Here is a 23,888-nt window from a genome sequence, read left to right as displayed (position 1 = left end):
GCTGATCATATCACCTCTCAGTCTTCTCTTCTTCTTCAAGGCTGCTCTTGGCTGTTTCGACCTCTGCCCCTTCTGGGTCACCAGGAAGGACATGCCCAGGTAAGGCTTCAGCATGAACCGGGGAGGGAGGCCTCAGTCTGGAGTTCTCGCCAGACCCCAACTGCTAAGAAATTCTGGCCATGACACCAATAGAACATCTCCTCCTCCCAATGCATTCTGTCAAGAGTTGTGGCTCATAAGTACTGTGGTGCCCAACCTTTTTGGGATGGTGACCCAGAAGTCCAAATTTTCTTGGTAGGGTGACTCACTTTAAAAAACAACCAACAACAGAGCATGCACAATTTTTTTTTTTAAGCCGCAAAAGTCTGGGGTCCACTTCCACTGGCTGCGACCCACAGGTTGGAAGACGCTGCAGAAACAGAACCCGTGTTTGACTCTTTTTGAGAAAAAGCGGATTATAATAGCTCTAAGATAGATAAATAGTGTTAAAAATGCTTTGCATGCAGAAATGCCTGGCATCTTGAATTAAAGGATCAGGGAATAGATGATATGTAAGACCTCCATCTGAATTCCTGGAGAGACACTGACGGTCAGGGTAGGCAGAAGTTGGCTCTGTATATGTGAGGCTGTTTCATTTAGATCTAGTTCAGTTGTGTGGTATGTGTGTCTTTGTGGCTGCCCCAGCCTCAGCAAGTGCCACTGGTGATGAATTGGTGTATCAGGATGGATAGAACCAACAAACAGCTTAAGGGGGACAATTGCTTACTCTGCGGAACCGTCTTCTCCCAGTCTCCGTTGAGCCCAAACTTTGGCTCAGCAGTTTTCATGCTGGAGTCTCCTGATGAACTTTTCAGGTGTGTTGCAGAATCTCCAGAAAGATAGTTTCAGAGGGTAGCTGTTTAGTTCTACAGTAGAACAGCAAGATATGAACTCAGGCTAAGAGCTGTAGGGCTTACACCTCTGCCCAGGCCTTACATATCTGGGAACAGAGGAGAGCAAACTCTGCCGGATCTTATTCATCTACTGCTTGCCAGCAGGCAGGCTCTTCCCTGCTTCCTTCTCCCACCATGATTGATGCAAGCCATGGTTTGGAAACCTGCTTCAGATCATGGTTTGAGATCCCAGTTTACAGCCACCCCGTGGTTCCAGGCATTCAGATTTTAGGCGTTAAACATAATTATCCAATCACGCCTGCTGATGTAATTTACTTGCTTTTGACATTTACATTGCCATTGGGTGTCTAATTCACTCTCCCTTACTTAAGGATAGATGGACTCACATTCTAGTTGTATCTGAAGAAGTGAGCCATGGCTCATGAAAGCGCCTACCCTGCTAGAAATTGAGTTAGTCTTTAAGGTGCTGCTGGACTTTTCTACTAAACGTAATTATAGTTATGGAAAGCAAGCCAGGGTTGGTATAATCTCTACCTCGGGCCAGAGCAAGTGATACGTGTTAGCCCAGTATTTCTTTCCCCTCCCTCCCAAATTGCATGTTGTGTGACTTCCTCTTGGCACTGCAGAGAGAGGTGGGGGTCTCCCAGTGTTAGTGGAGAACCGTCTCCCCCCACCCAGCAGTGCTGGTCTCAGCTAGCAGACTAAAGCTTGCCATGGAAAACTCCGCAGCTCCTTTTAAGAACGCAGAAGGTGCTTTGTGCCCACAAATGGCTGTCTCTGCCCCTTAACTTGCTTTAACGGAGTCCGGGGATTTAACGTCCTCGGCCAGAAAATTCTCTCGCTGGAGATGGAGCTGCTTTTTCCGCCGCAATTATGATCCGCGCTAAGCCCTGCTAGCTTCCATTTGGAAGTTCATTCTGCACATGGAATTAGCAGAGCTGATTGGAGACTAATTCCCCTCCAAACGGAATTTCCCCAGCGGACAGTGATTGCGCTCAGAGGCAAATATCCGTGCGCACTTGAAGCCCAATAAAGATGTTATTAGAAGTTTCCGGGCTCGGTGTTCGGTCATCTTCCGAAGGGAGCTGCCAAGTATCGGGGGCGGGTTGCAGGTAAAGTGTGTTTGATCCTGTGGATTTATTGCCTCTTAAGCAGAAGCTCATGATCATCAGGCATTGTTTAAATTCTGGCATAAGTAGATCTTTCTCCCTCTCCTCTTCCCTCTCTCCAAAGAGCCCTGAACTGAATAAGAGTGAAAATTAAATTCTCCTCTTAAACCAAAGGAAAGGCCGCCTTAGAAGCCGATTCTGGGAGCAATATAATTAACCTCTTGCTGTGCCATTCTGCGGGAACATATTGAGCAGCCTCTCTGCGCTAATCGCCCCATAATACGCGGGTCTGCTTTCACACTGGAATTGGTAACAGCATTAGAGTAATCCCGACTCCTTTGTGCTGGCTCTCGGGACCGGAGCCAAATGGGAATGCCGGAACACGAGCCTTGGAGTGGAGTGGCAGCACAGAGGCATCTGGCAAACGCTGCTGAGATTCCACCCGTGTCAGGGTTGTCCAGGGTGGGTTGGGAGCTCTGGCAGCCCCCCAAGAAATTAAGGTAAGTGGTAGAGAAAGTCAGCATATAAAAACCAACCCCTCCTCCTCCTCTTCCTCTTCTTCTTCTTCTTCCTCTTCCTCCTCCTCCCACCCCCACACCCCCAGTGACCCCTACTCTATGCCCAAAAGATGGCAAAAACAAACAAACAAAAAACCCTCCAGGATCTCTGGCCGATCTGGCCAGGAGGAAAATTGCTTCCTGACCCTATAGTGGCGATCGGCACTACCCTGGGTAACCTAGCCCTACCCACTTTCTAAAAACACTTGGGGGGCACCATGAAAGGTGTTGGTGGGCACCATGGCATCCACGGGCACCAAGTGGGGGACCCCCTGTGTTAAAGTTTGCTGTTTAACATACCCCTGGAGAATTCAAGGGTCAGAAATGGGAGCCTAATGCTGGATACTTTTAACTGATTTCCGAAATAGACTCCGTCATGTTAATAGAGACAAGTTAGGGGATTCTTAAACGGAAACCTTATAAGTGATCCAGTTGCTTGATCATGCCTCCTAACTCTTGTCAGGGAGAGTTTCCTCAGCCAGTGTTTCTCTGACCGCCAGTGGGCTGCCATGGGGTATCAGACGTAGCAGAGATTCCTTGCATTGAGGGCTAGGATAGCGCTTTCAGTGGTGGAATCCCTTCAACTTTCACTTCAGATACGTGCTTATAGGCGGACTTTAGAACTATGCCCCCCGCCCCGGTAATAGGATATAATAGTATTACAGGCTACCTTACAGGGCCGTTCTGTGGATAGAACATGAAGCATTTTGAGCAGTTAGGAAAAGTGATTAATAGACACTAACTGTATTCCATTATCCTAGGTATCTTTTTCTAGGTGGCTCATCAAATTAATAGGAAGGAGTGAGAGAAAAGATGTTGCCACCCCTTTTTTACAAGGCAGCAAAAAGATGAAGTAACTTCTGAATGAAATCTGCAGACCTATTCTTAGGATCGAGTCTATAGATGAATCCTGCTAGTCCATTGTCCAGAACATTTTTGAGACATAAACTGGGAATTCATTCTCCCCAGTATATAGAAAATATGGTGGAAAAATTGCCCCTCTGAGACTGTGGGGATAATTGAGTGTAGCTCTTTGCCGTAGCTCTTCAGGACCACTTGCCGGAATTGCCATGTTGTGCACACCGTTTGCTGGCTCAGCATGAAGTCTGATGCGCTGGATCGGATTGTGGTATCAAAACATCCCAGGGGGAATGTAGATGGTTCTGGGCTTTGCTTGGTGCAGTTGGTGTTTTGCGGTGGTAGAGGATGGGGAGAATGCATCTTTAGGACCTTCTGTGAACTTGATGACTGGAAGATGGTTGCAGTGTGAAGGTCTTGGCTCTGGGTCATTGATGATCATTTGATGATTTGTTCAAAAACCTTTCCCTGAGGACTTTTTTCATTTAAAGAAACTAGGTGTTTGTGCAATACCCCAATGCCAAATCTAGGCTGCAACTCCCTTCCCTCATCATGTGTTCTGTTTATGCCATGTTGAGCACCGTTTCCCTCGCAAGAAAATACTGAGGAAAAGTAGGAATTGAGCAGTTCTGCCCTCTTTTCATCTCCTGTTACAATTTCACTTTCTGGTCCCCGCAATGGGCTTATCTTGTCCTTGTTCTTATTCTTACTCTGCACATAGGAAAAGAACCCTTTTTTGTTAGGTTTAGCATCTCTCGCTAGCCTAAGCTCATACTGAGCGTTAGGTTTCCTAACACTCTCATTGTGTCTTCAATTGGAAAGTGCTGGTACAATTTCTTTAAGGGAGGGGCTGTGGCTCCATGGTAGAGCATCTGCTTGGCATGCAGAAGGTCCCAGGTTCAATCCCCGGCATCTCCAGTTAAAGGGAATGGGCAAGCAGGTGATGTGAAAGACCTCTGTCTGAGACCCTGGAGAGCTGCTGCCTGTCTGAGTAGACAATACTGACTTTGATGGACCAAGGCTCAGAGTCAGTAGAAGGCAGCTTCATGTGTTCACGTGTACAGCTGGCACGGCATCGGTCCCAGTGGAGGGTTGGCACGGCCTGCACTTCTCTATGGTGCTTTACTCAATGCTATTTTGAGAGCTGCTGGCAAAACGTTCCTTTCCTTTGCCAGACCCGCTGCGTGTTCTAGGATGCTCACATGTGCTGGCCTTTAAAAGCATCCTGGGGCCCCTCGAACGGTCGATGTGAAGGTCTCTGATTCTTCCACACCCTCCTCTCCCCCGTTCCCACTTTCCCCCTTGTCTTGAGTGTGGTTGGTAGGAATTGTTCATGGGGGAAGCATGCCTGGGAGCGAAAGCCCCCTCTCAGCAATGTGCCGAGCACTCCGATGCGCCCAAGCCGTGAGCCTTGGGCTGATAAATGGTGCTCATATCCCATTCAAATATGACGCAAGCAGTTTCTTTGTAGTTTGTCTTCCATTGCGGTAGTAAAGTTTTTAATTAGGAAAGCTAATGAGATCGATTAGTCATTAGAACTGACCTCTGGATCTCTGCGAGGAGCGTGCATGTGTGTGCTGGGCTGATAACGGGGGACGCTGGGGCATTGTTTGTAATAAAAGCGTAAAGTGTTTGATTTGAGTGAAATGTGCCACGGGGAATACATCATGCGGAGAAAAAAAATTACAACCCTGGGAGCCTGTAATGAAGGGAATTAAACCAACATCCTATCTAAATAACATGATTATCTACACAAAACCCCTCAGCTAGCAAGTAATAATAGAAAACCGAGCTGCTTCGGAGAGTCCCTTTCAGAATGCGGCTAATGCTGAGGGCTCGTGCACGGAGCCCTATCAGAGGAGAAGCCCCCTGTATGAATGCAACATCCAATTACCGCCGGCGAATAGAGTTTTAACCGGGCTGTCGCTCGTCTGTTTTCGGAGGGGAGACTGAAAGACCTCAATCATGTGGGATCTCTGCTGGTGCGCGTCTGGGTTGGCTGGGCTGTTTGTACCAGGAGCAGGGGGCGGGGGAAGAGTTTGATTGGGTTTCTGATTGATTAGCGGGTGACTAGCGCGGGTAAAAAGGCTGCAAATGGATGGGGAGGCGTTCCTAAATTAATAATTTTCTAAGGTCAAATGCAGGGAGCCAGAGTTGGATGGGAGTGCGTGGCTGCTATTCAGGGAGAAAATAGCCAGTTTGCGGGAATGCTCAAACACCCAGAGATGAATAAATGCGTAGCTGAGGCCAATTGGCGAGTGAATGTAAGCTACTTTGGGTCCCCACCGCAGGGAAAGGTGGGTATAAATGAAGTAAATCTGGGGAGGGACTGTGGCTCAATAGTAGAGCATCTGCTTGGCATGCAGAAGGTCCCAGGTTCAATCCCCGGCATCTCTAGCTAAAGGGACTAGGCTAGTAGGTGATGTGAAAGACCTCTGCCTGAGACCCTGGAGAGCTGCTGCCGGTCTGAGTAGACAGTACTGACTGATGGACCAAGGGTCTGATTCAGTATAAGGCAGCTTCATGTGTCCATGTGAAATCTTTGAGGGGCCGTGGCTCAGTGGTAGAGCATCTGCTTGGCATGCAGAAGGTCCCAGGTTCAATCCCCTGGCATCTCCAATGAAAGGGACTAGGCAAGTAGGTGATGTGAAAGAACTCCGCCTGAGACCCTGGAGAGCCGCTGCCGGTCTGAGTAGACAACACAGACTTTGATGGACCAAGGGTCCGATTCAGTATAAGGCAGCTTCATGTGTATGTCGAGGCTCTGCTTCTGGACTTCAGCCAAGAGATGTCTGGGCTGCTTCGTTGCTCTGCTGCGTAATCACCCCAGTGGGTCCCCTGCAGAGCTGGATGTCCTCTGGTGCCCTTTCTTTGGGCTTTTGCCCTGGCCTGGGTGGCCCAGGCTAGCCTGATCTCGTCAGATCCTGGAAGCTAAGCATGGTTGGCACTGGTTAGCGTTTGGATTGACAAAAAAACTAATAACAGACAGAATACCAATGGGTTACATACAAAAAAAATGAACAAAGCGTTAATATATTGTCAGTCATTAAAAAATTCCATTAAAACCAGGCGTGTTTTGGCCAGTAGGGCTTCCTCTGAAACGCATCTGGCTTTAATGTTAATTTAATGGAAATTTTTGATTGACAATGTATTAAAGCTTTGTTAATTTTTTTTGTATGTAGCCCATTGTTAGTCTGTCTGTTATTAGGTTTTTTTTTTTTTTTTTGTCAACCTTCTTGGTTACCTGTAGTTTCTAGGTTGAAGTTCGTTCTTCTCCTTTCGGTTTGGGTATAGTTAAATCGTGGAACTCCCTGCCGCAGGATGTGGTGATGGCTGCCAACTTGGAAGGCTTTAAGTGGGAAGTGGACATGTTTACAAAGTCACTTGAATAAAATGATTAGGGACTGTGGTCTATACTACTGTGTATAGCTTGCTGTAAGTAGGATCCTACTATGTAATTTTTGCATCGTTTAATGCGTCATGTTAATACTTAGGCTTTACTTCAGTTCTATTGTTTAGATTTCTGGTTGGCTCCAGACTTCTACAATCCTAATCCTATTTCATTGTTTATTGAATGTCCCAGGTTCAATCCTCAGCATCTCCAGTTAAAGGGACTAGTCAGGTAGGTGATGTGAAAGACCCCTGCCTGAGACCCTGGAGAGCCGTTGCTGGTCTAAGTAGACAATACTGATTTTGATGGACCAAGGCTCTGATTCAGTGTAAGGCAGCTTCATGTGTTCCCTGGGAGAACGTCTCTATGCATCATGTCCTAAAGATATAACATAAGAGGCAAAGTACAATGAGAAACATGGTAGGAAGCAGCCTGTAAGACATGTTGAATCTTAGCCATTTCTTTCCTCCTGTGTTAATTCCAGTACTTTGAGCTGTGAGTAGAAAATAGCAAGGGGTGGGGGTCAGTGCAGATGCTGGAGGCTCAGTTTTGTTGTGAGATCGGCTTTACCAGTTGGAGCTTGTGAACTGCCTGAAAGGGCTGCCCATGACACCTCACTGTGCAGTAGTCTAGTAGTTGCTGGGTGCTGGGCGGAGCTCCTGGCCACCCCTGCAGCCTGGTTTTGTGGATTCTGCGGTGGCCTCAGGAGCGCTTCAGGGTTGTGAACCTGAATGACAAGGAAGGACTGGACTTCTATGTCAAATCTCCAGATGTTCTCCTTCTCCATTGCATGACCAGCCAACCATCCGAGCTTTGGACTTCAAAGTAAATTGTAAAAATTATAGCTTTTACCCTGCCTTTCTCCCTCCCAACCAACCAGGACCCAGGATGGCTTTTCGTAAGTCACACCACACTTTATTACAGTGTGTGGGATTGTAACCTGCCCAGAGAAATAAATAGCACTTCACTGTTTCTTGGAGTTACGTCACACGTTAGAGGTGCTCCAACGCCTGGCTTTCATTCAGTCAGTAAGATAGATCAGAATCCTTTGCAAACAATCCTTAATTAACAGGGGAGGAAAAAGAGAAACGCGGCCGAGGGTTGATTAATTCCAGTTTTCTCCCTCGCCAGTGTGTGTTTTATTAGGAGGCAGCAGAAGGTCTTTAAGCCCAGGCTTACAGCTCCGACTTCCTGCCTTTTGTGGGAATTATGAGACTTAACATTACCTTAATGTACCCTTTTTTGTCTTTTAATATACTTTATAGCAGTTCTGCCTTTTATTAGTGCTTACTGGCAATGGCTCGGTAAAATTACGGCTATAGGCCGGCCGGCTGGGGAACTGGAAAGTGCGCACTCTTCTTGAACGCACTGTCGTGTCGATGGGTGAGCAGTGCAGGGAGCGTTCAGGACACATTGCGCAAGCCGGTGCATCCATTTGCAGACCTGGATCACAAGGAGCTTTCAAGATGAGCTCTACTTAAAAAAAACAAAAAGTAAAAATCCTAGCCCCTCCAGTTTGCAAACCTCAGGTTGAAAACATGGTGTTTCTTTCCTTGGTGGCCAACAGTTGTTTCTGAAATTTTTGAAACCTCCTTGATCCGTTTCTCTTAACTAATTGGTGCAACAATTTCATCTGTCTTTTTGGTGGCTTACTTTAATTGAAGTGTGATCCTAGCGGTTTTGAGCAACTGTTGGAGTTCTTATTTAGCTTTGTAGTTTTGAGTTGATGATGCTCAACCGGCATAAGGAAAGCAGGTGGCACTTTTTAAAACGAGCCACTTTTGAACAACTAGAAAAGAAGGGTAGAAATTATTTTTAATAAATGAACTGTTTATATAAGTGTCTGCAGTATTCTAAGCTCTGCACAGAAATCAAATCTAGCAGTTCCTTGTCTGCAGGGTCACAAAGGAAAGGGGGCTTGGAGGGGAAAGGGAGATCACATAGATGCCTTGCACATGTTTTAATGAAACGAGTAGAGCACATATATTTTAATTACAAATAAAATATTATTGGGCTTCTGTCTCATCTGAAAACAGTGGGCTGGGCAGAAATTGTCTTTGTCCCTGACCCCTCGAAGCCTGTTTGAATTAAAAATACTTTCTTGTAGAGTTTTTGGTATATCTAGATAGACAGGCTTCTGCAAATCTAGCCGTGAGCAAATTTCCAGCAGAAAAGCATTTGAGAGCTCAAGAGTGGCTCCTCAGAAGGAAAATGTGTGCAGATTGCTGGAGGAAATCACAGCATTATTGATTATGCCAATAGTTTCCCACTGCCTGGAGTTAGGGAGGTATGGGAACGTTAAAAAAAAAACCTTCCAGTCCAGGAGTGTTTGCTGGTTACTGTAAAGGCAGTCTGGGAATTATGATGCCTCCTCTTGGTCTGCTACCCCTGCTAATCTTCTGGAAAGAGAAGACAGGTCTTCTGTTCACTGCACAACTGAAGAATTCTCAGGTTGGATCGCATGAATCTGTTCCAGAAACGGTGGAACTTTCCTCTGGGAGAAGGAGCCTTCCAGTGATGCAAGATGGCAGAGTAATTCTCCTTGTGCTGGAGGAAAGCACTCCCGTTGGCAGAAGGGATCTCTCAGATGCAACCCCCCCTTTTTTTCCATTTCAGCATCATTAGTTGCTTGGTGGGTGAGATTGGTTTTCTGTTCCACATGTAAAGTGTAATTTAGTTCCAGTGTAAAAGTTCCACATGGAGCTCTGAAGGCCTGGTCAAAAGCTGGGAAGAAGAAGAATTGTTTTTTTATACCCTACTTTTCTCTACCGTTAAGGAGTCTCAGAGCAGCTTCCAATCACCTTCCCTCCCCCTCCCCACAACAGACACCTTGTGAGGTAGGTGGGGCTGAGAGAACTGTGAGTAGCCCAAGGTCACCCAGCAGTTTTCATGTGGAGGAGTGTGGAAACCAACCCGGTTCACCAGATTAGAGTTCGCTGCTCATGTGGAGGACCAGGGAATCGAACCTGGTTATGCAGATCAGAGTCCATTGCTCTTAACCACTACACCACGGTGGCATTTTTATTTCTGTTTTTTTCCCCTGGAGACATTTCAGTTTTTCCGATGGAAAAATTGGAAATGTTGCAAAGCCCCTTTGAAACATTTTATTTTTATTTTTTCCTACAAGTTCTCATTCATTTGTTTTCAGATAAACGACCCTAACTCTGGGGCAGGTTGCTGCCATCCAGTGGACTACCAAAACCTGGAGTGAGTCCATCCTGGTTCTGAACTTGGCCAGCGCTACCACCATCTTTGTAGCTGCCACCACCTAAGTTAGAACCTTACCAGTCCCCTCGAACCAGCTCTGTTTAAATAAGCGTTAAGCTCCTTGATACAATATGAGGCAGGTGAAAAAGGGCTGTCTCTCAGCCAGTTTGAGTTGCTGCCAAAAAGATTCCTACTCAGTACTGAAGTGACCAGCTAATCCTATACAGTAAGCAACCTAATACTTACATGTGCTAATATCCAAACCATTGCACAAGCCAAACGTCATGATATTTCAGATTTGTTTCTTGTCTAGTAAAGTCAGCTGTTTCTTTAAGGTCTAATACGGCTTCGGTCCATATTTCAAAGTGTGCTGTAGTTTTTGCTTTCCGCTTTTGAAGAATTGTTTGTTTAGGGCCTTACTAGAGCTCGTAAGATCCAGAGCCTTTATCCTTTTGAGATGTTCCAGGAAGAAGGAATGTACCTCAATATGACAGTGAGTGGATTCACATCCACTGAACATTCTCGTGTAAAATTATTAATTTCTAATCAAAATGTCATGATAATCAGACATAACCATTCGGTGTGTCAAATTTGCTCTCCAATACCTGTCCCTGTCTGATAAATCCCAGTTTAAGGAATGTCCTCAGTGTCCAGCAATTGGAAAAAATAATCTTTTTCGTTTTGCATTAATTGTAATCTAAAGTCTAAAGAAGTTTGCTTAATATTGTACAGTATTTTTGCCTTTCTCTCTCTCTCTCTCTTTTTTTGTGCTGAATTTGGATGTTGCATATCCCACTTCTGCCATAACTCTGTAGTTATAGGTTCGTGATCAGGTTTCAAGTAGGCATATTTGCGTTCTTTTGGTGATGAGGTATGAAACTGCAAGTGCGTTTGTTCCAAATTTGGTATGAAAGCAATAGGTTAATTGCATACTGCCTATGATTTGAGGGGGGGGGGGTTGTATTGAAATTATATGTCTCTAAAGGGTTTCACAACCACTTCCTTGCTAAACAGCTGTTTTAATGAAATGATACAAGATCCAGCTCATAAGAGCCATATGCAGATTTGCCTGCAATTTTAATCTTAGGGTTGCCCCATAGTGGCAGTTGTGCATGTGTAAATGGGTCAAAGTTCTAGGCTAGCCCAGTTTATTTCCAGGTACTTCTGGTTGCCAGAATTGTGGGGCAGTGCATGTTTGGGTTACGTAGATTGTGTGTGCCCAATGCCTATCCTATCCAGAGATAGGATAAAATAAAGCTTTTCCCTTTTGTGCAGTATAGGGTAAACAGAGTCTGGAGGGGGTTCTTGCCAGTTTTTAGCTTGACAAAGAAGAGTTGGTTTTTATATGCCGACTTTCTCTACCACTTAAGGGAGACTCAAACCGGCTTACAATCTCCTTCCCTTCCCCTCCCCACAACAGGCACCCTGTGAGGTAGGTGGGGCTGAGAGAGCTCTAAGAGAGCTGTGACTAGCCCAAGGTCACCCAGCTGGCTTCATGTGGAGGAGTGGGGAATCAAACCCAGTGATCCCGAGTCCACCGCTCCAAACCACTGCTTTATCCATGACCACACTGGCTCTCAACTATTACACTCTGGCTCTGAACTATTACAAAGGTCATATAACACATCCTTAAATTAGAGAGTCTAAGCCCTTCTTTTTCAGTTGGTAGATGCAAATTTTGTTTGGAGCTTTGAATCAAATATTTTCTCTTATGTAATGTGTGAATGCCCTGACCTGGATGGCCCAGGCTAGTCCTATCTAAGCAGGGTCGGCCCTGGTTAGTACTTGGATGAGAGACCACCAGGGCAGTCCACGCTTGCTATGCTATGTAGAGGTGGGCAATTGGAAACCACCTCTGAAGTCTCTCGCCTTGAAAACCCTACGGGGTCACCATAAGTCTGTTATGGCTTGATGGCACTTTCCACCACCCGTGTGTGCAGTGCTTTTTAAAGACAAGGTTTTACGCACAGAGAATGTGTAGTATGAAGATTTTTGCATAAAACAATCTACTGCATCCCTGGAGCATGATAGCTTGCAGTTATTGTAGATTTCCCCCTATGTTGCTTCGCAGGAGTGTAGCCGGAGGCAGAACCTCTGACTGCCAACACAGGCACAGAGTGCGAGACATACTCCCCCAGTTAGCAGGAGATAGCCTCAGAGTTGTTGGTGGCAGTAGGCAATACCAGCCTGGTTTTGGTCTCATCGGGGAGCCAGGGGAAGGAGTGGCGTCACTGAGTGGGGACTTGGGGTTGGCCGGGGAGGGGGGTTTCTATCTTCCCTGGGGCCAACGAGAAGGCATAGGAAGGGCTAGCGAGTCTGTTCCTTTGCAGTGGTAACCAGCTTTGAGATGTCTGCCACTTCCTCGTGGGCTATAAATAATAATAAACATAGGATGACCAAACAATATTAGAAAACACACCCAAGATATAACAAATAGGATATGCCAGTCCAGGTCATAAATAGGATATTTTATGTCAATCCTTTAGCTTCCATGTCCTTATAAGGTACAACCAAAACGAACCAAACAAATTATACAAACAAGAACTTCTGTAGCGTATGTATACAATGGTCACTACTTGCATGAAACTTCAAGCGGCATGGAGCCGGCACAGAGTTAACCAACCGAGTCAGCACACAACAAGTTCAAAGAAGACGCATAACACAGAGCCGCATCTTTCCCCAGCTTCTCGCATGGAGTATAAGCCGACAAGGAGCCAAGCAGGAAAACGCCTCTCTAGAGATAATTCGTTTCGTCCTTGGACTTCATCAGTTCCATACAGCTATAAATTCACATGTAAATCAGCTCCATATATACATTGTAACATACAAACATTTACAAAAATAAATACTCGGTTGGTTCACTCTTTGCTGGCTCCATGCCGGCTGAGGTTTCATGCAAGTAGTGACCATTGTATATATACGCTACAGAAGCTCTTGTTTGTATAATTTGTTTGGTTCGTTTTGGTTGTACCTTATAAGGACATGGAAGCTAAAGGACTGATATAAAATATGCTATTTATGACCTTGACTGGCATATCCTAGTTGTTATATCTTGGGTGTGTTTTCTAATATTGTTTGGTCATCTTATGCTTATTTTTATTTATAGTCTAACTTATCCATAGGAATGCTAATTTTGTATTCACTTCCTCGTGGGCAGCGTTTGGCCCTGGCCCTAAGCAGACGGGATTGTGTCCACTTCTGATCTATGGCCTTTAGAAGTTGTCCAACTTCGCTAGCAGGGGATATTACGGCTGCCTTCCCTAAGGCAAATGGGAAAAAAAAGAATCCAACAAAAATATGGGCCTTCCCTTTTCCACTTCCCACCTTGCAATAATTTTAATTAGAGGATTCCCAAGGGGGGGGGGAAGTCATCTCTTCAAATCAATTATAAAACCCGCAGACTTAGTCTCAGCATGTCGTGTCAGCTTTAATTATCTGGGCAGTTATAGCTGTATGTTATAAAAGTCAGGCAATTAGATGCATTCCTTAAAGCTGTGTGGAAAAAAAAATTGCTGGCTATCAAGAAGGGGAAGAAACAGAATCAAACATATAGCTGTTAATTGCGTGGAGCGTTCAGCAGAAAAAATGATGTGTATATCACATTGCAAAATATTGTGAAAGTAGAAATGATTAAATACATAAATCTGTTCAGGGAGTGTAGATGTCTCAGACAAAGGTATTCTTTCTAAATGAGTTCAGAATCTGTCCAAAGGCGCCGGCAGCTTCAGTAGGAAGGAAGGATCTGTAATATTCAAGGAGAAGCTTAGACCCCCCTCCCCACCCCCAGGGGTACTTTAAGGGTAGAATCACGGAGTTGCAGGAGTGCAGAAGGTCACCGTTTCTAGCCCCACGAGAACGGAGATGGCCTTCCACTGGCTGTCCCACACTATCCTGCAGTGTGCTGAAGTCCGCAAGCAGGAGAGGCATGGTACACCGCAGTTGCATGCTTGCAGCGCAGATTGCGGCAGGTGTCTCGAGCAAAGGAGCCAAGCTGTATTGTGTACTGCCAGGGAAGAAGAAGCTGATCTGAAGGAAGAGAGGTGAGGCTCAGTGCTCATTCCAGATTTTTTTTTGGGGGGGGGGGCTGGTCAGAGAGTGCCCAGCCTTCCCTCCTCTGCCCAGGCTCCTACTCATGCCACCCTTTGCACCCGACGACACAGATCTTTGTTCGTCCTTCCCCTCCTCCTCATAACCCTCTTACTGCCCATGATTGCAGATGCCTCCTCCACCCACATGCCCATTCCCTGACACGAACACTGCCTTATCCTGAATCAGACCCTTGGTCCATCAGTACTGACTACTCAGACTGGCAGTGGCTCTCTGGGGTCTCAGGCAGAGGTCTTTTGCATCACCAGCTGCCTGGTCCTTTAACCGGTACATTCATCAATAGTATCACATATCCCAGTATCAAAAGTATCATGAAAGCTGGTGTTGTGTAGTGGTTAGAGTGTCAGACTAGGATCTGGGAGACCCGGGATTGAATCCCCACCCTGCTATGAAAGCTCACTGGGTTTACCTTGGGCCAGTCACATACACTATAAAGCCCTGGCAAACAGGCAGGCCTTGCGGTGCCTCCTGAAGATCTCCAAGGAGGGACCCCTCTCACCTCTTTAGGGAGCCCATTCCATATAGCCGGAGCCACCATGGAAAAGGCCCTGGCTCTGGTCGATATCAGACAGGCCACCCTAAGCGGTGGGAAAGCCAACTGTTGGCTGCCTGATGTCCACAGTCGGCACACAAAGATGTGGGTTGAGATCCAGGGATATCGTAATCCTGTGCTGGTTATAAACACCTGCAGCGAGGTGATGGCCAAATTGACCAGTATTGTGAGCAGAAGACCGATGGGAGAATTCCAGAAGAATTGGTAGATGTATTTTGATTATATATCAGAATAATTCATAATTAGAAAAATTATTAATATACTAATTATGATAACAGCTTCAACAATAACAAAAAGTAATAACAACAGAAATATATATATATATAAAAATAAAAATATATAAAACAATAGAAATAGATACATATAAACAGAAATACCTAGAGTTTGATGATAATGTAGGTTACTATACATAGATATTGGAACAGACAGTAGATTTGATATGGAAAAATGTTTGGTTTGGAAAAAAGTAAATTATTAGTTATATTTAAGAGCACTAATGTTTTAAGTTAATATAATTATAGATTACAAATAAGATAAATAATATAGATTTAATGTAAGTTAGAGAAGAAAGGTTTATGTGTTTGTTTTAGCATAGAATATAATGGGCGAAAACGCACGGTCGCTTTATCCTCCTTTAATCCCGGTTTCAACCAGGTTCGAACGCATGCGTTTCGCCTAATGTGCGTTCGATCCTGGCTAAAACAGGGATTAAAGGAGGATAAAGTGACCGTGCGTTTTCGCCCAATGTGAGTTCAGAGGAATACAGAAACATATTAACTGTTATAGAATGTATTAGTTTGTTTCTCATTTGAGGAGGATCTTATCGTGGTTATGGAGTTGAAAGGGATGTATGAAGTGCATGGCTTGTATATGTTCTATAAAAAATAATAAAATTTTATTTTTTTAAAAATAAACACCTGCAGCGCGTTGCTCTGTGTGCGTTCGGGAGGCACTCTTGACTTCAGGCCGTTTTCTTCTCTGAAACGTGGAGTGGCCCAAAGACTGCAGTGGGGGCGTCACCCTCGTGTTCCTTGGGCCAGTTTTAATTCACCCCCTCCCTTTCTGTTCCAGGCTCCAGCTTCCTCCGCTTCACGAGCCCGCCAGCCAATAAAGTGGTCAACACTCGCTACAGGATAGTGAAGAGGGCTGCGACCGCTCCTTTGGGAGCCACAGCATCGTTGGGCAGCCCTGCTCTCGTCTGGAAAGCCAGGCGGCTCTCGGCATCCCGGTGAGTTTTTCTAAGGTGCTGGAAATAATTACTCTGGCGGCAGTGGGGATGGTGGTGGTGGTTGGTTAACTTCCTTCCACGAAAGCAGGGCCTGGCTTTCAAAGTTACTGCCATTCTCTGAGGCACAGGGAAGCCTTCCTGGGTGAGGGCAGCATTTTATCTTTGGCCATGAAGAAGGAATGCCCAGGAGGACCTCAGGGCAGTTCTTTGGCTCCTGTTGACCATCTTCCCCAGATGTTGTGGGAGTTCCATGCTCAGATCTTCATACATCCTTTTCTTACTTCAAAGCAGCCATGGTGGTGGTGGTGGGGCCTGCTAGTTTGTGGGTGTGCAGAACTCTGGGAGGATGTGTGTAAACCTTTTGTTGTGGGAGTTCTACTGGGGGGGTACAGATACCTGTTTTAAAAAGATACTTCTAGCCTGATCTTGCACAATTTTTCACAGAAGTAAATCCCACAGAGTTTCATGGTCCTAACTCTGCATGGAGTTGTAGCATTCAGTATCATCCACTTCCTCATCCGGTAGCATCCATTTCTTCATCTGGTAGCATTCATTTCAGTTCCTGACCTTGCAGCTGGTAAACCACGTGAGTGGGGAGGAGATGGGCTACATTAACCTTTTAGGACAGCAGCGGCTGAGCAGGCTGGCAGAGCCGAAGACGGGCAGTTGATCCCTGAGCAATTAGATGAAAAGCTGGTGGAATAAGCACTGCAGTCTCAGAAGCAATATTTATTTACTTCATTTATATCCCACTTTTCTCACCAATAAAACAATCCTGGTATAAGAGAGAAAAGACCAAACACTTTTCGACAAAGCTGTCTTGTGCTCAGCGGTCAGACATATATATTTTTAAAGATAAACTTATTTCTGTGTTGAAAAATACATATGAAACATGCAAACTATTGCACATACTATACCCCAGATTAAAACATCAATATTACAATGTTTTACATGTTACAATTAGTGTGTAACATTCACATGTTATAATAATTCTGTTATGCTTATTTATTAAATGAAGGATATTATTTATATCCCTCCTTTTCCCCAATGGGGACCCAAAGCTGCTTACATCATTCTACTCTGCTCAGTTCTATCCCCACAACAATCTTGTGAGGTAGTTCAGGCTGAGGGTGTGTGACTGGCCCTAGATCACCCAGCTGGTTTCCTTGGCAGAGTGGGGATTTGAACCTGGGTCTTCCAGATCCTAGACTGACACTGTAACTAACCACTACACCACACTGCTTCTCATGATGCTTTTGACACTGAGATATATGATACTATTGATACTGGTACTGGGAAACGCCCTCCTTCCTCTCTCTAAGCAAAAAAAAAAAAAAGGTTTGTAAAATAATTAGTACTGGCATCCATTTCCCCCCCTGCTGTCCCCTTTAGACTTCCCCAATTCCAGTCTCAATGCTGCATATTTTTCTGATGCTTTGTCAGGTGTTTCACGCCCCTTTAAGTTACAAGAAGCTCCCCCTCCGAGTGACTATTTGCAAATCGCGAGTAGCTTTAAGGGTCTTGAACTGTATTGTGAAATAGGGTTTGGCAGCTCGCTTGAAAGAGGGGAGGAGTGAATTTTGAAATCAAATAGAATAAAGTTCTTCAATTACTCGGCGAAATAAAAGAAAATGCTGATATTCTGTTTTAAAGCTGATTATTCAGTATTTGTTTCAGTTTGAAAACAGTTTAAAAATTAAGAACCAGATGCTTTATCTGGAAGCTTCTGTCACCAGCAATTTAGTAGCTATTGACTGTGTCAAAACAGTTGCTATTTGGGAATTTAAGAATGTGTGTGTGTTTACTACCTCCCTAAAACAATTGATTATGTTTTCTCTCCCCTCCCCCTGAAAAAAAGTAATTACTTTATCAAAATGAAGTCAGCATCTCTTTATGTTGGGTACAGACTCTGTTTATGAAGTCACAGGAAGGAAGACATGGTGCGCGTTGAGATAATGCGTACGTAACTATAAAATAGGTTTGGCTGTTACTTATACAATCATAGAGTTGGAAGGGACCACCAGGGTCATCTAGTACAACACAATGCAGGGAATTCACCACGATCTCCCCTACTCCATGCCCAGAAGATGGCCAAGATACCCTCCCTCTCATCGTCTGCTTAAGGTCATAGAATCAGCATTGCTGACAGATGGCCATCTAGCCTCTGCTTAAAAACCTCCAGGGAAGGAGCACTTACCACCTCCTGAGGAAGCCTGTTCCACTGAGGAACTGCTCTAACTGTTAGAAAATTCTTCCAAATGTCTAGACGGAAATTCTTTTGATTTAATTTCAACCCGTTGGTTCTGGTCCGACCTTCTGGGGCAACAGAAAACAACTCGGCACCATCCTCTCTATGACAGCCCTTCAGGTACTTGAAGATGGTTATCCTATCCCCTCTCAGTCTTCTCCTCTTTAGGCTAAACATACCCAGCTCCTTCAACCTTTCCTCATAGGACTTGGTCTCCAGACCCCTCACCATCTTTGTTGCTTTCCTCTGGACACGTTCCAGCTTGTCTACACCATTCTTAAATTGCGGTGTCCAAAACTGAACACAGTAGTCTAGCTGAGGTCTAACCAGAGCAGAGTAAAGCGATACCATCACTTCGCGTGATCTGGACGCTATAATTCGGTTGATACTTCCTGGAGGTCATCACATGCAGATTGCCGGCAGCTCTGAACACCCTCTGAAACTGGAATCTCTGACTTCCTGCGAAGAGGGCTGTCGACTGACTCTGGTTTAGTTTTAAAAACATGGCTTGGGTGTGAGTGCGATTTGTCGCTGGATGCATGAACTTCCTCCCTTGGTGACCACATATCCCACAGGTGCTGCCCATTTATTGGAGCACCAGAGAGGGGACTGGGTTTGTGTGTGTGTGTGTGTGTGGCCTTATTGTGGATGTGTGTGAGAGACTACAAATGTTCTGTGAGAGGCCTGGACATAAAGTGAGACAGGAGTGTCTCTTAGCAATGAAACAGAGGCTATGAAGAGAATAGCTTTCCACCCGTGGCTTGCCTTGGCTTCATCAGAAGAAACTGCTCCCATGCTGGTGAAAATCACATCATGTGCAAAAGGGGCCCATATTGGCAGCTGTGTGTGAAACCCTGAGTAACCAGTGAAGCTCTCCATAGCGCGCACGGTGGGTTTAGTTCTAGTTGAGTAGACGTCAAATGTGTCTCAACGTGTGGCTTTGCTTCTGCAATCATGCTGTTTTGGGACTCCAATCCGGATCCTTTGACTATAGTCAGCCTGTCTGTTTCTCCCTGTGTTGAAGCAGCTGCCTTTCTGCCCTTCCTTTGCTGTTGCCGCTGCCATGTGACCTCTCAGTGGTTCAGAGGGTTGCCAGCTCTGGGTTGGGAAATTCCTGGAGATTTTTGGGGTGAAATCTGAGGAGGGCAGGGTTTGGGGAGGGAAACAGGCCTCAGGGTATAAAGGCATAGGGTCCACCCTTCAAAGCAGCTATTTCCTCCAGGGGGGCTGATCTCTTTTTTCTGGACCACCATGTCCCACCTGAAGGTTGGCAACCTAGTGGATTGTGCTTGTGCAGATTTGGGAGGCCAGTCTTAAAATGAAGAAGAAGAAGAGTTGGTTTTTATATGCCGACTTTCTCTACCACTTAAGGCAGAATCAAACCGACTTACAATCACCTTCCCTTCCTCTCCCCAAAACAGGTAGTGGGGCTGAGAGAGCTGTGACTAGCCTAAGGTCACAGCTCTCTCGTGTAGGAGTGGGGAAGCCCACCTGGTTCACCAGATTAGTGTCTGCCGCTCATGTGGAGGAGTGGGGAATCAAACCTGGCCCTCTAGATCAGCTTCCACCACTCCAAACCACCGCTCTGAACCACTACACCACGCTGGCTGCTGTGGATTCCTTCAATGGTCTTCCAGCTCTTCTCTCCCTCTGCGTCTGCTACCTGTCCAATGGCCTGAGCTGTATCTGTCACTTGCATTTTCTATGGAATTTTCTCAGCAATCAATTCCAGCTTCTGCAGCTGCACCTTAATTCTGCTGGTGCTCAGCATGCGCACTCAGAGTGTGTCAGTGGTGACTTTGGATGCTTTTTGCTGTACTTCTTGCTGAGATGCAGAGAGACTAGTTGACGTTTTCTTTTACGTTCTGTCTGGATTAGCACCAGATCATTGTATGGCGCACAGGCTACTGGTGGGAAGAAGCCCTGAGTATCGCACTGTTTGCAGCCATCTTCGTATGAACACATGAAGCTGCCTTATACTGAATCAGACCCTTGGTCCATCAAAGTCAGTATTGTCTACTCAGACCAGCAGCGGTTCTCCAGGGTCTCAGGCAGACGTCTTTCACATCACCTACTTGCCTTGTCCCTTTAACTGGAGATGCCGGGATTGAACCTGGGACCTTCTGCATGCCAAGCAGATGCTCTACCACAGAGCCTCAGCCCCTCCCCTAAAAGGGACACATGAGCATATGAAGCTGCCTTACACTGATTCAGACCTTCGGTCCATCAGAGTCAGTATTGTCTATTCTGACCGGCAGCGGCTCTTCTGGGTCTCAGGCGGAGGTCTTTCACATCATCTACTTGCCTAGTCCCTTTAACTGGAGATACCAGGGATTGAACCTGGGATCTTCTGCATGCCAAGCAGATGCTCTACCATTGAGCGACAGCCCCTCCCCTAAGGAGTTCTCACCAACAGAGCTCTGAGGTCTGTGATGGATGACAGAGGTCTTTCATAAGATTTATGGGCTATCTTAATGGACTCCAGGTGGAAGATGGAGGAGTTTACCTTCCTGGTGGGGAGATCCTACAACGAGGACACTGTGGATGTTCTGTTTCTGTGTGGGAATCTCTTTTTGCCCCCCACCCTATTAAAGCAGAGTTTGGGCCGGGTCCCCAATATCAGTTTGAAAGGACGTCTTTCCCCATAAGACAGTTGTTTGGATACTGGGGTGGGGGGAAGCAAGGAACCTTCAGCAGCCTGTGTTCCTGTGTCCCCCCCTCCCTTGCCCGGTGTCTAATCCCATGGTGATGAGTTGCTTTCTCCCCTTATTGCTAGATTGCATTAAACCTCACCCTGGCACTGACTCTTCTGGAGGCGACAGATGGGAGTATATTTTAAATTAATTTTACTGCACTTTTGTAATATTTTTGTTTTAAATAGATTTATAAGCGACTTGGGGGCCATTTCTACAAATTTATGAAGATAATTTTCACTCTCTTGATAAGGTTAAATTTACACCTGCTATTTCCATATTAATTCGCATTGCTAAGTGGATCTAATTTTCTTCCGTTCCTCTATCTAGTGCACAAGGCCTTTCCTAATGCAATTTCCCCCCTCACTAAATCACTGTGATCAGGAGTCATGATCGAGTTAAATTAACTTAAATTAATTTACTTAATAAGAGCTCCAATGAGGTTAAGATTTATTGATTGTGCTCCGTTCTCACTCCTCCCCTTTTATCTCTTCAGAGAGGTCTCTCTCTCTCTCTCTCTCTCTCTCTCTCTCTCTCTCTCTCTCTCTCTCTCTCTCTCTCTCTCTCTCTCTCTCTCTCTCCCCCCCTCTCCCTTTTTGCATCCCTCTGTGGGGTCTCTGGGGATTCAGGTTTCCGAGGTTAGCCAGTGGTTAAAGAAACATGTGGCTTTCTCTCAGATGCTGGCATAGCCCTGGTGTTTGTGGTCAGTAATGACGGAATCATTGGGTGTGTGGGTGGGCGGGGTGGTGGTGGTTTGGCTGAAGAAGTAGAAGACTTGGTTTTTATATGCCGACTTCCTCTACCACTTAAGGAAGAATCAAACTGGCTTACAATCACCTTCCCTTCCCCTCCCCATAACAGACACCCTGTGAGGTAGGTGGGGCTGAGAGAGTGTGACTAGCCCAAGGTCTCCCAGCTGGCTTCGTGTGTAGGAGTGGGGAAACAAACCTGGTTCTCCAGATCAGAGTCCACCGCTCCAAACAACACATAGTTAAATTGTGAAACTCCCTGCCCCAGGATGTGGTGATGGCTGCCAACTTGGAAGGCTTTAAGAGGGGAGTGGACATGTTCATGGAGGAGAGGGGTATTTATGGCTACTAGTTAAAATGGATACTAGTCATGATGCATACCTGTTCTCTCCAGGATCAGAGGAGCATACCTATTATATTACGTGCTTAGGAACACAGACAGGGTAATGCTGCTGCAGTCGTCTTGTTTGGGGGCTTCCTGGAGGCAACTGGTTGGCCACTGTGTGAACAGACTGCTGGACTTGATGGGCCTTTCTTTGATCCAGCAGGGCTTTTCTTATGTTCTTATGTAAACCACTGCTCTTAACCACTACACCACGCTGGCTGACTCATCCGGTCTTTCCCTTGTAACCCCCTTCTTTTCATCGGGTTTGGTAGCTCTTTGGGAAGCAGACTGAGAGTTAGGTCAGTCTTGCGGTTGCGAGTTCTTGCTCTTTGGGGCAAGACCACCAGAGTACAAGCGGAGGAGCTTTGTATCAAACGGACAGCGGTGAGATCATTTCTTTCTCTTGCCATAATCCTCCACAAGGTGATTAGGATAAGTGACAAAATACTAGAACTCGAGGTCGTCCAATGAAGCTGAGGGGCAGTAGATTCAGGACCGACAAAAGGAAATGCTTCTTTACACAGAGAGGGGTTAAAACTGGGAATCCGCTGCCAGAGGATGCAGTGATGGCCACAGGCATAGATGGCTTTAAAAAGGGGATTAGTTACGAGTCATGGAGGAGAGGGCTGTCAATGGCTACTAGCCATGTTGACTAAATGGAACCTCCACGTTCAGAGGCAGTCAACCTCTGAGCCCCAGTGCCAGGAGGCAGCATTAAGGGAAGGCCCCCACCTCTGTGCCCTGTTTATGGCCCTCCAGAGCAACTCGTCCACTGTGTGAGTCAGGATGTTGGGCTAGATGGGTTGCTGGTCGGATCCAACAAGGCTCTTCTGATATTCTTCTTATGCTTATGTGTGCTGTAGCCTGATCGATTCCCCACTCCTCCACATTAGTGGCAGAGGCTAATCTGGTGAACCAGGTTGGTTTCCCCACTCCTCCACATGAAGCCAACTGGGTGACCTTGGGCCAGTCACAGTTCTCTCTGAACTCTCTCAGCCCCATCTAACCCACCAGGTGTCTGTTGTGAGGAGGGGAAGGGAAGGGAAAGCAATTGTAAGCCACTTTGATTCTCCTTAGGTTTGATTCTTCTTAGAAGGTAGAGAAAGTCAGCATATAAAAACCAACTCTCCTCCTCCTCCTCCTCCTCCTCCTCCTCCTCCGAGTTGCTCAGAGAAGCAACATGGCCAGTGTCTCTTCTTGTGGGCACCAGGATGCTAGGGGGCAATAACAGCCTGTGTCTGGGGCTCTTTCCTGAATAAAAGTGTACGGCTTCTCTCGCCACACTGATGCACGGCTGCGAAGGACGCTGGGCTTTTCTTTTGCTCTTGAGCAGGAGTTAGCAGCCCGTTAACATTTGGTGCCTTGGCTGCTTTGCTGCCCGAGGGGAGCGGGATGGGAAAAGAGAAGTCTTGCTGCGAGGCACAGAGGCTGAGGGTGGCCGGGGGTTAGGCCTATTAAATCACATTAGGATTTACGAGCAGGAGAGTTGGATCTTGGGGTGCTGGCTAGCCAGGAAGTGCTGAGAGCGCGTGATTCCAGCGTGCAATGCATCACTGAGACGTGGCGATCTATATTTCACCGGGGCAGCAACAGCAAATGCTCCTATTTGAAGAATATTGGGGGGTGGGGGCGGGTTCCTGAAAGGGCCTTCTTTTGGTGATGTCATTGAGCTTTCCGGTGGAGAAGAGCCGTCGGTGAACTCCGAGCCCCGTTTCGGCCATTTAGAAAAGGCTGGCCACCCCCCAACCCCTTCCCATTTTTCTTGCGCGGTGGCTAAAAGTCTTGTCATGTTTGGCCTCCTACATGCGGGCTTGTAGAATCATAGAATCATAGAGGTGGAAGGTACCCGCAGGGTCATCTAGTCCAACCCCCTCCACAATGCAGGAAATTCAAAACTACCTCCCCCCCCC

General features: G+C 46.2%; 1 protein-coding gene across 1 annotated transcript in view; it reads left to right on the top strand.

Annotated features, from left to right (window-relative positions):
- ZC3H3 (zinc finger CCCH-type containing 3) overlaps positions 1–23,888 on the top strand; it is a 239,653-nt gene that overhangs the window by 74,538 nt on the left and 141,227 nt on the right. The window contains exon 4 of the mRNA XM_056854620.1: positions 15,747–15,903. Coding sequence (XP_056710598.1) covers positions 15,747–15,903 — 157 coding nt within the window. The remainder of the gene's footprint in view (positions 1–15,746; positions 15,904–23,888) is intronic.

This window comes from Euleptes europaea, chromosome 8 (genome assembly GCF_029931775.1).
Source record: "Euleptes europaea isolate rEulEur1 chromosome 8, rEulEur1.hap1, whole genome shotgun sequence".
In the NCBI taxonomy this organism is placed as follows: Eukaryota; Metazoa; Chordata; class Lepidosauria; order Squamata; family Sphaerodactylidae; genus Euleptes; species Euleptes europaea.
The sequence above is the reverse complement of the archived record's forward strand: the minus strand, read 5'-3'. Positions and strand labels throughout refer to the sequence as shown.